This window comes from Mobula hypostoma, chromosome 10, assembly GCF_963921235.1.
Source record: "Mobula hypostoma chromosome 10, sMobHyp1.1, whole genome shotgun sequence".
NCBI classification, from domain to species: domain Eukaryota; kingdom Metazoa; phylum Chordata; class Chondrichthyes; order Myliobatiformes; family Myliobatidae; genus Mobula; species Mobula hypostoma.
In genome coordinates this window covers 117,283,000-117,296,477 of record NC_086106.1, presented here as the reverse complement: position 1 = coordinate 117,296,477, position 13,478 = coordinate 117,283,000, and the positions used below count along the sequence as shown (strand labels likewise).

Sequence of the window (13,478 nt, the reverse complement as noted above, 5' to 3'; positions counted from 1 at the left end):
GAATATAACACATTCAGTCCTGTATTAATCACTCTTATCAATTTTGTCTCTATGTGACTGGAAATTAAATTCTTATTCCTTTCTAAACTTTGTTTTTTTAAAATTCTGGAAACTTTGCTTGTTTGTTTTATTCTGGATTCTCCGGTGCATTCTCCTTCCCTTTTACTTTATTCATACTTTTCCAAGCTGTTAAACCCATCTCCCCACTATTTAAAACCATATCTATAACACTAGTTGTACAATTTGCCAGGTCCTTGGTCCCAGCATGGTTCAGGTGGAGTCTGTGCTATTGGACAGCTTCCTCCTTCCTCAATACTCATGCCAATGTCTCACTAATTCATACCTACTTCCACACCGATCTTTGAGCCATGCATTTAGCTCTCCGATCTTAACCTTGTACCAATTTGCTCATGGCCCTGCTAACAATGCACTCTGCATTTCACTGTACGTTTCGATATGCACGTGACAAATGGTTTTTTGGTTGTGCATTATACACTTTGTAATTTAGTCCTTAGTTGCTTAAATTCCCTCAACTGTGCCTCTTTTCTTCTTCTTCCTACATTGTTGGTACCCACATGGACCTCTCCAAATCCTCTGCACGTCAGATAAAATGTCCCAAATCGAGGCACCAGGCAGACAACACAGCCTTTGGGATTCTTGATCCTTGTGACAGAGAATTGTGTCTAATCCCCTGACTATACTATCCTCAATTACCACTACGTTTCTTTCTCTCCCCCCTCTTTAATAACTCCCTGAACCAAAGTGCCACAGTTAGGTTGCCCCCACTCATTCTCAAAGGGAGGAACAATCTCAGACCTGTTGGGCAAGCTCAAGGGAAGAGGCTCCTCCAGTACGACCTCATGGTCCCCCCCCCCCATCACTCTCACTTACATCACACCCTCCTGTCCCTGGCCACGGACTGAATTTGAATTATTTAATCTAATGGGTATAAATGTTCCCTGAAATAACTTCCAGGTAGCTCTCTCTCTCCCTGCTTGATGCATCACAGTGCTAGAGCTCAGATTACAGGTCATAAACTCTGAGCTGGAGTTTCTCAAGCAGCCAACAGATGTGGTCAATGGGAGCCACAATGGGGTCCACCAGCTCCCACATCATGTAGCTACAACACATCACTTGATCATGCATCCCTATTTTACTTGTACTAATTTGGTTATCTTTTTAGTTAACTACTATATATTTTTTAAAAACTTACCTGTTCTTACCTTGTCAAAGTTTCTTGAAACAAACCTCAGATCCTCGGCTCCTCCGCAGGATGGTTGATTCAACATTGTCTCTGCCTCTTCTTGCTGAAGCTTCTTGAGCCAAAGCCTCCATTTCCCACAATGGCCACTCCACTTGAACCTCACTTGGCCCAAGTGAAAGTCACACACAACGAGACTTGATCTTTTTAATAGTTCCCATTTTTGCACTCACTACTCCAAAGTGAAGTCATTAAGTGTGTGAGAGGGTTCCTGGATGATAATACCATGGAATATTTTCCGGAGTATTGTAACAAGGGATAAATGATGGGTAAATCATAAAAGGAGGGAAATCAAGCTGTCATAATGTTTCATATTCACGGAATAGATGTGCATTTCTGTCAATGCATTACACTGCCTATGGTACCTACTGGTGGGACACATCAGTATAGAATAAATGAGAAAAGCATTTTTCTACAGTGATTTCTGGATTACTTGCAGCTGCACAAATCAGCAAGAGCATAAAAAATGGGGAAGGGTCAACAGCATTATGCAGGATGAAAGGTACAAGATTTACAAGCCACCAGAAGGAGACAGGAATAGAAAATGCCAGGGACACTCATCCATGGAGAGAGTAACTGTTCTCAATTCAGATTGAGAACAATTCTTCAGGCAAGAAGCTAGCTGGAGAGGGATGGGGAAAGGAGTAGCGGTGTCCAGGTAGTTCTCATTTACCTTTGCCCCTTCTACCACGTACTAAAATTCCAGATTAGGGTGTTATTAAAGGGGCAGAGAGGACTAGGAATTTCTTCCATAAATGTTGAGATATTCTTCTCATGGAGGAAGGAAACATTGCTGGATCTGGCTTTGGTGAGCAAGGCCAGTAGAACATCATTGTCTTTTTATTTATTTGTGGGATGTGGGCATTGCCAGCTGAGCCAGCATTTATTGCCCATACCTAGTTGCCCTTGAGAAGGTGGTGATGCGCTGCCTTCTTGAACCGTTGCAGTCCCTGAGGTGTGGGTACACCCACAGTGCTGTTAGGGAGGGAATTACATCATTATATCCAAACGTATTGATCACCCATGGAAGAGGGCAATGTCTAAAGTAGAACCATATGTGAACATTAGTCAGATGGGGTGGGGGGGGGGAGGAACAAGATGAGCATCAATAAATTCAAGGGTCAACAGGATAAACTAATAGAACGAGTGTGGCCCTGAAAAGAAACAATTCAGATATTGCTTGGGTCCATTCCAGGCACAGAAACAAGCAGGGAAACAAGCAGGTGATAACATGCGAATAGGGTTAGGATTTGTATTAAAGAAAATATTAGCTTTATTTGTCACATGCATATCAAAACGTATAGTGAAATGCAACATTTCCGTCAGCAACTAGCACAGTCCAAGGATATACTGGGGGCAGCCCACAAGGGTGTCATGCTTCTGCTGCCAACATAGTATGCCGACAATTTACTAACCCTAACTGTTTGACTTTGACATGTGGGAGGAAACTGAAGAATCTGGAAGAAACCCACACAGTCAAGGAGAGAACATACAAACTCTTTACGGACAGCATTGGGAATTGAACCCCAATTTAACGCTGTAAAGCATTACACTAACCGCTACACCAACGTACTGCCTTATTATCAGGGAGATGTCAGAATCTGTGATAACAACCAAGCACCCATCTGTCGAGAGTAATCCTTTCCTAACCAATTTTTATCTCCCTGCCTTCCCATCATCTTACCTCTCCAGATTCTACCACTCATCTATGAGTTAAGGCTAAAAAGCAATTTACAGTGGCCAATTAGCCTATGAGGGAGTAACTCCACTCTGAGTACCCAAGGCTGCAGAACCTGGAGCCAAAAAAAGACCTGTTGGAAGAACTTGGTTGGTCAAGCAGCCTCCGTAGAGGTGGGGGGTGGGGGGGAAGATAGCCAGTATATGGAAGTGAGAGGGCTGGTGGAAGCAAATGAGAGGGTGGAGTGAGGGGGTGGCTGATGGAATAATGGAATCATGACAGAGGGGATAGGGGATGATGAACCAGGGTAGAAGAAACCCAAGTAGTGGTGATGGGCAGAATGAATCTGAGTCTGGGTAATGCAGGGCAGGGTGTGAGAAACATGGAAAAGGTAGGCAGAGGAAGAGAGACCCTGGGTAGACTGGAGGGAATGCAACGATTGCTTGAGGAACATAAGGGAATGGTTTACCTGAAACTGGGTAATTCCACATTCATGCCATTAGGTTGTAGGCTACCCAGGGGGAATACTGTAGGTGGCGCTGTTCTAATTTCTCTATGGCCTCTGCAGCAGTGGAGAAGGCCAAGGACAGACAGATCAGTGTAGAAATGAGAAGTGTAACCTGCCCCCTGCCAACTTGGCTTCAGCCTCTCGCCCCAAATCTGGTTCCACTTATTGCCATTCAGCCTGTCTCACTTCTCCACTCCCCTCTTTCTGGCTGTCTTCCCTCAACGCTGTTAGTCCTGACTCAAAGCCGTGAGCCTGTCAAGTTCCTCCAGAAGTTTTGTTTTTACTCTACCATCCCAAATATGATGGGAATATGAACGTAACAAGGTGCAAAAGGTCAAACTTTGAGAAAGGACCAAGACTGAAAAAAAGAAACCCAGAAGTTTTATTTCTGAGGGTGTTGATGTAATAAGTGGTAAAAGGGTGTGCAAGTCCGAGACGAAATGTGACAGTGTAGGAGTAGGGAACATTCACAGCAGGGTAACATAGAAGTTAGTGTAACTCTTCACAGTGATCGGGATTCAATTCCCACCACTGCCTGTAAGAAGTTTGAAACCTTCTCCCCTATGACCGCGAGGGTTTCCTCCAGGTGCTCCGGTTTCCTCACACATTCCAAAGACGTACAGGAGTACATTATGGGCGTGCTATGTTGGTGCTGGAAGTATGGTGACATCTACAGGCTGCCCCCAGCACATCCTCGGAATATGTTAGTCATGATGCAAAAGGCACATTCCACTCTATGTCTTGATGTGAATATGACAAACATAGTTTATCTTTAAATCTCTTAACATTCAAAACACTCTTGCACTGGTCTGCGGTGGAAGAGGATGATTCTACAATCTCACTGGATAAAGGAGGTGGCTCTACAAAGTACGGCTATACTAGATGTTACTTTGCTTGAATCAAGTGGAGTGTATCTTCAGGTGCCGGGGACTGGAAGTTACAAAAAAGCTGCCCATGACCCTCCTGAATGAGAATGAGCAAGAGAAATAGAGGAATGGAACCCCTGTTCAAGGGAACAAAATCAAACCCAGCAACACCAGACTGTTCAGTTTAACCTTGGTTCAAGGAAAGGTTGGCAGCGATGTGACTAGCACGACACTTTACAGCACGCCAGCTGTAAGATTGGGTTCAATTCACTGTAAGGAGTTTGTACATTCTTCTCATGACCATGTTGCTTTCCTTTGTGTGGTCCGGTTACCCTCACATTCCAAAGACGTACTCACTGGGCTTAATAGATTGTGAACATGTGATGATGGCACCAGAAATGTGGTGACACTTGCAGGCTGCCCTCCAGCATATCCTCCGCATTTTACCATACGTTTTGATGCACATGGACAAATAAAGCTATCCTTTTAGGTTTTAAAATTCCAAAGAAAAATATTAATGGTACTGCCACAGAGAGGCCAAAGACAAGCTAGAATGGCACCACCTATTCCACCTGGATAGCCTGCAACTGAATGGCATGAACATCCAGTTTCAGCTAAATCACTCATCTGTGTGTCTTAACTATTTCCTCCATTCCCCCAGGCACTCTCTCCTATTGTCCACCTTTCCCATGATTCCTCCCCTCCAATTACCTATATTAAAGACACAAGAAAGTCTGCAGATGCTGGAAGTCCAAAGCAAAACACACAAAATGCTGGAGGAACTCAGCAGGCCAGACAGCATCCATGGACCAGTCTTGATGGAGACCCTTCAACAGTCCCAAAGAGTCTCATCCTGAAACGTCAACTGTTTACTCTTTTCCATAGATGCTGCCTGTCCTGCTGAGTTCCTCCAGTATTTTGTGTGTGTTGCTTACCTATGTTAAAGGTACTTAGTAAACTTGAGTTAAAGGAAAACCATTGCAAATGTGCTAAATGTGAATCATATCTGACTAACTCAACAAGTTGTTGCTTTGATCAGGTGGAGAGCGGTGGATAGTTTAGTTGTGGCTTTCATAAAAGGAATGGATAAAATTAAAGAAATTAATAATAAAGGATGTGCTGACATTGGAGATGGTTCTGAGGAAGTTCATGAGAATGATTCCAGGAATGAAGGGCTTTTTGTATGAGTGTTTGATGGCACGGGGCCTGTACTAACTGTAGTTTATAAGAATGAAGGGAAATGTCATTGAAACCTATCAAGTGTTGAAAGGCTGAGATAAAGTGGATGTGGTGAGGATGTTTCCTATAGAGGGGGACTCTAGGACCAGGGGGTACAGCCTCAGAATAGAGGGACGTCACTTTAGAATGGAGGTGAGGGGGAATTTCTTTAGCCAGACAGTGGTGAATCTGAGGAATTCATTGTCACAGATGGCTGTGGAGGCCAGGTCATTAGGTGGATTTAAGGTGGAGGCTGATCGGTTCTTGATTAGTCAGGGTGTGAAAAGCTATAGGGAGAAGGCAGGAGAATGGGGTTGAGGGGGAAATGGAACTGCCATGGTCGAATAGTGGAGCAGACTCGGTGGGCCAAATGGCCTAATTCTGCTCCTATGCCTTATGGGTAAATGAGGGTGAAGAGGATATAAAGGGAATTGGCACAGTACTACAAAACAGCTAGCCTGGACTTGATGGTCCAAGTGGTCTCCTGTGTATACTTCCAACATTGCTTTTTGAACCAAGGTTGTGTTCTGCGTTCTTGAAGCATAACCTTAATGGTCAATTGTGCAGCACACTCTGTCATTTATTGCCTTTGGGTTTGACATCGCTTCAAGAGAGTGAAAATAGAATGACTGAGACAACAGAAATGAGTGCTTGAAGCCGATCAAACGACATCTCCACAGTTGGAACACCAACTCCACGATACCGCCGAACCTGATGAAATAAAGACCCCAAAACGCTGGAAGCACTGTGCAGCATTTACAAGGAGCTGCTTTTCTGGGTTGCTTTTGGAAGCTCGGGGACCTACAGCTAAGCAGTGCAAGTGCTCCTCATCGGCACGTGGAGAACCACAAAGGGCCCACAAGACAGTCGGCCTGCTGACGCAGTCACTACAGCAACTATAATCCCAGCTTCAGCTGCCCCATTTTAAAAGGGAATGGTACAATAATGGGGATAATCATCTAATAACTCTGTAAAGCACTTTTTTTTCTTGACTTTACTAGTTGCCACAACTTTTTTTTTTCCCTCTGCTCAATTGAAGAAAAGGACTTCCAGCTGTGATCAAGGATAATCTTCATTTACCACACCTCCTGGTACCCAATAAAGTAACCATCAGGTGTGCATTCGTGACCTCTTGCTCCTTTAGCCCATCCACTTCAAGGTTCATTGTCTCGTGTGATCAGATGCTCCTTCCGAACTCCTCTGTTGTAACGTGTGATTATTTGAGTTTCTATCACCTTCCTGTCCGACCATTCTCCTCTGACACTTTTGCCCACTGAATTGCTACTCACTGGATGAATTTTGCTTTTCACACTGTTCTTTGTTAACCCTGGAGAGTGTTGTGCATGAAAACCCCAGGTGATCAGCAGTTTCTTGAGATTCTCAAACCACCCCATCCGGCACCAACAATCATTCCACGGTCCAAGTCACTTCGATCACATTTCTTCCCTGTTCTGATGTTTGGACTGAACTGAACCTCTTGACTATGTCTGTAGGTTTTTATGCATACGGTTGCTGCCAAACAATTGGTGAATAGAAACTTGCATTAATGACGGGTGGTCACAGAATGTACATTTACATGCATTATGAATTTGAGGTGGGGGGTTGGCACGGCATGCACCAAAGAACAGCAACGTTCAAAAATTGTAAAGAATAAACAATTATATAAAAAATAGAAGTATGGATATGGAATAAATGTGCAAAACTACATAAATACTAGCATGTACTTAATATAAGTAGCATTATAAAAAGTGGTTTAGTGTTTACAGTGCAGTGACTGAGGTAATAGAGGGAGTGGGAGGACTAGAATGCTTGATCGGATTTTCTTCCCACCGGCTGTTACTTCACTAAGTTTTGTTTTAATAGCCCTTGTATATCAAAGTTGTGGAAAGTGAAGCAGCATCATGTAAAGTTTCAAAGTGCATTTATTATCAATGTATGTATACATCCCCGAGATTCGTCCTGCTGCAGGCAGCATAAAGTGTCCCAATCATAAAACCTTTCTGCTTTTGTTTCAATCCAGGGCTTCCCAACCTTTTTTTATACCGTGGACCAATACCATTAAGCAAAGGGTTCATGGACCCCAGGTTAGGAACCCCCATTTTAATCGGAAATCACATTTTCTTCCCCTTCCCCCCAACTTACTCCCTAATCTCGCCAGGATATGAACAGAGACATCAGTTTAATTCTGTGCATGTAGACCCTGTGTTGTTTTTTTCCTAGCACCCACCTGAGGAAGTGCCTATGTACCAGTTGCCACGCAAGTTTCAAGTCAGACGTCCACTTATTTCAAAGATATTTTAAGAGCGTTGAGAATTTACAATCAGGAATTCATTAGCATGAAACGCAACAAGATTTTTTCTCACCTAGAATTTTATTGAAAAGTTACAGGCATGAATAGCAATGTCAGAAAGAAAAGATCATTTTCTAATGGGTCAAACACTTGAGACCTCTAAACAAAAGTGGAGAGTACACCACTCCAGTAGCTTCACTGGAGTGAAATAAGCAGAAATATATACAGCACAAAGCAAGGTGAAGATCAGAAAGATGCAGGAGTTCGGTGTGATGAGCAAGACAAACAAGGGTTAAAAGACCAATTCAGGAATGTTAACAAGGCAATGTTCAACAAGGCCTTCTGGTCACTACCTTTTAAATCTAATGCAACCACAATTAGTAGCCAAAACAATAACTAGCATGTTTATCAAAAGACATTCTACAATGTATATTTAACATGCCAAAAATAATCCAAAGTATTCCAGTTAAATCTGTTCAACATCCTTAACTACTTTTGCTATTTTATGGGAATGTTAAAAGTTAAACCTGTGTTACAACAAATTTAAGGATCCTTTCATTCTACCACTGAGTGACTGAGACACACACTCCTTTAAGCATAGAACACTACCTAATCTCGTCTCCTTCCACATGCACTACAAAGCCCCCCTTCTCTTGCCTGTTCCTCAGCATTAAATGAATGCATTCAGTTGGAGCTGGGTTCTCCAGCTCCGACTTCCCTTGTCCTACCCATTCACTTACTCAATGGCTAAAATTCCCACCGCCATCTAGACCAACTCACTACAAACCAGGACCTGAATATGGAGCTTTCTGGGACAAAATTTATTTTTATTTAGAGATAGTGTGGAACAGGCCCCTCCTGCCCAAACAGCCACACCGCCCAGCGACCCACCCGTTTAAACCGCAGCCTAATCACAGGACGATTTATAATCACCAATTAACCAGTACGTCTTTGGACTGGGGGATGAAACCAGAGCACCCGGAGGAAACACAATGCGGTTTCACATCATGTGCCATACCTATTTACAGCAGTGTTAGTGTGAACCTGTCTAGCTCCAACCTCTCATATCTGTGTAGGAAACAATTAGACTATTCATTTATAATTATACTTTACTGTATTTCCACAAAACCACTGTACGTTTCTCATAACCACAAGAGATGCTGGAAATCCAGATGATCATTTTCCATCCTTTTTACCCATACTTCAGATCATCCCTAAAAGCTGATCATAATTTAACACCCCTGAATAGCAGCACACCCCGCACCCCCCCCCGTCCCTCCCACAAGTGTAAAGTAACTCACAATGAAACTTTAAAATAAGAGTTTAAATTTAACTTCAGCTCCGCAGTATGTCAATTATATTCCCGGGCGGTGGATGGTAATTTATACAGCACGGTGGGGAAATGAGAGTCCATTTAAACACAGAAGCTTCAAAATATTGCAAAGCTGCAGTCTTCAACAGGCAAAAATTAAAAGGAAAACAGAACATTTCAGACCCATTAGCCCTACTGGTAAGACAGACTGCAGACATAAAATGGACTTGTGGGATGAGCCCACATAACCCACACAGGCTGACTATTGCCCTTTAGGAGTACAGATTTAGTTTCACAGTTAAAGGAACAGCGCAAGAGCCCCCCTGACTCTTCTATGGGTCGCAGCCTTCTCCTCCAGACAGCAGCCCGTGCAGATATTAAAAGAAGCTACAGAGAGAAAAACACAAATGAGATAGATCATCAACACAGCAAGATATTTTCAGACGTGTGCACAGAAAAGGATACTGACCAGAAACTGAGAGAAATAACTAGAGGCAGGGGAGAGAGGGCTGAGGGACCTTGGAGCATGAAAACGTGCAAAGTCGCTGATTGCCGAGGGACCCCCTCAAGGAACTGCCGCGAGGGTCATAATTCCAAATAAATGAAGACACTTGTGGCTGAGATGCAACAGATTTTAATAGCTTAATATACCATAAACGTCCAGAACATTCTGTGGAGTCGCACACAAGAATAAAAAAAAAATCCTAAGTGAAAATTACAAATCTGTGCAAATTTGGCACGACTGTCAGAGAAATGTTATTCTGTAGCTCTGAAAATAGCAGGGTGCTGTCTGACTGGGGTAGCTGAAGAGATGTAATCCCAAAGTCTTGCATTTAAAAATACTTCAGCAAGTCTTGGTATACAGTGTTTAAAACTTTCAACCTCTCTACATTTGCAAAACAAATAGTGCAAATTATTCCTTTTCAAAAACACTCAAATATGATGTACTTAATGCTCGTCACATGGGCCTAAAGAAAACATGCACTTTAAGGTGTACATTTACATTTGTTTTAAAGAAGCCTCTTAGTTTGAGCTAAATGATGCAAGCTTTTCTACTCGTGAAAAGATAAAGACTTCAGATTTTGGATTTCGAACGCCTGGAGACCACAGGCAGTGCACGGCTATCTCAAACTGCCCCGTCTAATATTGGTCACAGCTTAACAGAGTAAAGCAATAATGTTCCATAATCACTCAGGGCCTCTAATTATTCAGTGCAGAGCCAAGGGTTACTGTAAGGAAAGAGTGTACAAAATACAGACAAATGAATTGCCAGTCTGAGAAATTCATACAACTCAATTCACATTTATTTGCATTTAAAGACTACTTCCGTTCAAACTACTTCTTAGCACAACATTAGCATGCCTTCACAACAGAAGGACAATTAAAGCGGTATAAAAGTCATCTTATAAAAACAAGCATGCGCTCAAACAAAAAAGCCCCCGAACTAATCCCTCCAGTGTCTATTAAAATAGAAATGAACAAACCCTACGTCAGTGCTATGCACTGCCTCAGATGCAGCCAGGAACAGATACAGAAACAGTTCCAATGTAAAGTTTTAAATACTGAAACTTAACAAAAATAAATATCTGATTTCAAAAATTGGGGAAAATTAAAAAATACTTATTTCCTGTTCATAATAAACATGAGTTTCCTGTAAGCTTCAATTTATTGCACAATTTCAATTGATCCATTCTCTTTCTGGGACTGTAAACAATATCTTTATTTTGCTCAAAATTGTACTTTATATTTTCCCCCCACCCCACATTAACATGCCTTTTGTCACATGCTGAAAATGTAACAAGTTCCATTTGATGTCAGTTTATAAAGGGAAATAAAAGCAATGATTTGTTAAGTCCATCGTTACATGGTTCAGTAGGCTGAAACACGAGCAGCAAGTAGGCAGCACAAGGGATGAGACATAAATGATGACGATTCATGCATAAGTTTCCTGAGTTATCTAATAACCCATGAACCCCACAAGGTCTTATGTTGGGATTAGTGAGTTGGAGCAGTCTCTGATGCTCACTGGCGGCTTGTGTGAAACCATGCAAGTACTGAAGTGGTAAACTGGGAGTCCTTTTCACAGCTCCATACTATTTATTGCTGGATTCCTCCATTCAGCATGGCCACAGTATCAAGCTTGAACATGTATGTTCGGCATTGAGGGAGGGTGAGGTGACGGTTGGGAGGGGAGTGAGAGAGGGGCAAGTACAGCAACGTATTTGGAAACAAAAGGGAGTTCATTCTCGACTTGCTGAGGAAAGGATTCTACAGGAAGCCTGAACTGAAAATGAAAGAAAAGCAGGATTAATTTTTCATGAGCTACTTTAAACTAGGTGAAATGTTTAGCCAAGTACTGTTCACAATGTAAACAATAAATGAACACAATTCCAGGTTAAATATGAGAATGGTTCATGTAAAACACACATATAGCAAACATTCCAATGTGCACAGCAGTGGAAGTCCTTTACCATACAGTTACTTTATCCAGTCAGCTGTCCTGGATACAGACCGAGGCACTTTGGGAGGCCAGCAAAAGTTGAGGGCCAAGTCGACCACAAGTCAATACAATCTAGATCGCTGTTTCAGTGCAGTGGTCAGGGTGTGCAGCCTTGTGGACAACCTTGTGCACGATCTCGGGTGGATGGAAATAAACGAAGTTGGGACAATAAAGATCTTGTACCCTCCCACTACATGGTAGGAACGTTATCCCCTCATGGCTGTGCATGGAACTCTGTACAGTTCTGCTGCTACTTTTCCAATATCAATAATGCCCAAAGTTGTTCACTGTCTCCAAAGCATCTGAAATAATCCCAACAAGGGACGTGAGTGGGGCCATGTACCTGGTAGCATACACTGTGTCCACTTTATTAGGTACCTTCTGCATCTAATGAAGTGGCCACTGACTGCACGTTCATGGTCTTCTGCTGCTGCAGCCCATCCACCTCAAGGATCAACGTGCCGTGCATTCAGAGATGCTCTTCTGCACAGTACTGTTGTAATGTGTGGTTAGTTGAGTTATTGACACCATCCCGTCAGCTTGAACCAGCCTGGCCATTCTCCTCAGAACTCTCTCATTAACAAGGCGTTTTCACCCGCAGAACTGCCACTCGCTAGATTTTTTTTTTGACTTTCGCACTATTCTCTGTAAACTCTGGAGACCATTGTGAATGAAAATCCCAGGAGATCAGTTTTTGAGAACCTTAAACCACCCCGTCTGGCACCAACAATCATTCCATGGTCAAAGTCACTTAGATCACATTTCTTCCCCATTCTGATGCTTGATCTGAACAACAGCTGAACCTCTTGACCACGTCTGCTTGCTCTTACGCACTGAGCTGCTGCCATGATTGCTGATTAGGTACTCATGAACAAAGTTTACAGGTGTATCTAATAAAATGGCCACCTAGTGTATGTGTAGGCACTTACACCATTCTGCTGTGCTCAGGTTAAAAAAAAACACCACCAAGTTTCCTTTTTTTCCTTTTCAGTCCTGAAGAGTCTCGGCCTGAGACGCTGGCTGTTCATTCCTCTCTATGGCTGCTGCCTGAATTGCTGAGTTCCTACGTTTTGTGTGTGTTGCTAAAAAAGGAACGAACCTCACACTTTCCCCAGTTAGGAAATATCATTGCGTTCTTGCGCCAAAACCCAGACTATCCCATCTAATGGCAATGTAGGAGGACTATCTAAACAACCACTGGCTTCAGGTCATCAACATTTATCAAAGGTGACTACAGACAGACAAATACTGTCCGTCCCTACATTTGAAATCCACATCATACTTGGGTAATAAGTAGTGTTAAACTTTTCTAAAAGTGTGGGATTTAGAACTACCCGATATACCATCAAGGATCTCAGTTACACCACGAACGAGACTTCTGCACTAGACGAAGCTAGATGTACTGCAGATGGAAATCTAGCAAAAACTCAAAAAAAATCATTACTCAATGTACTGGAGGACAGAACTGAGGTAAGATTCCACTGCTGTGATGGGGGTCCGCAATCAATCAAGCTTACCAGAAGTTATGGGTCTCATGCAGCATGCAGTGAACAGCGTTAACTGTAAAACAGTACAATACATGCAAAAAGCTAATGTAGATGAACAGTGGTAAAAGTGTAAACACACACTTGCTTGTTTTCACAAAAACCTTCCCTGCTCCAGAATAAAAATGTTTTTTAATAAGAGCTCACTGATTTCCAATGACCTTGTCACTTTACTTACCAATTGCACACACTGCTTATGATCAGAAGGCCAATGATTACTGGTAACTGAGGTCCCAATTCAGTGACCTAAAGCTTGTGTACTATTAAAGTGCTTTAGCAGACGGGCCGCTTCCTTCAACAT

General features: G+C 42.6%; 1 protein-coding gene across 4 annotated transcripts in view; it reads right to left on the bottom strand.

Moving 5' to 3' along the window:
• Positions 1-7,894: 7,894 nt before the first annotated feature.
• Positions 7,895-13,478, bottom strand: part of LOC134353138 (septin-6) — a 76,936-nt gene continuing 71,352 nt past the window's right edge. Inside the window, exons 10-11 of one of the 4 annotated variants that reach the window (XM_063061090.1) lie at positions 13,151-13,193; positions 10,375-11,417 (exon numbers count right to left, since the gene is read on the bottom strand). In XM_063061090.1, the coding sequence (XP_062917160.1) occupies positions 13,190-13,193 (4 nt within the window). In that variant the 3' untranslated portion in view covers positions 10,375-11,417; positions 13,151-13,189. The other 3 variants (XM_063061089.1, XM_063061086.1, XM_063061088.1) reach the window with 3 other exon arrangements.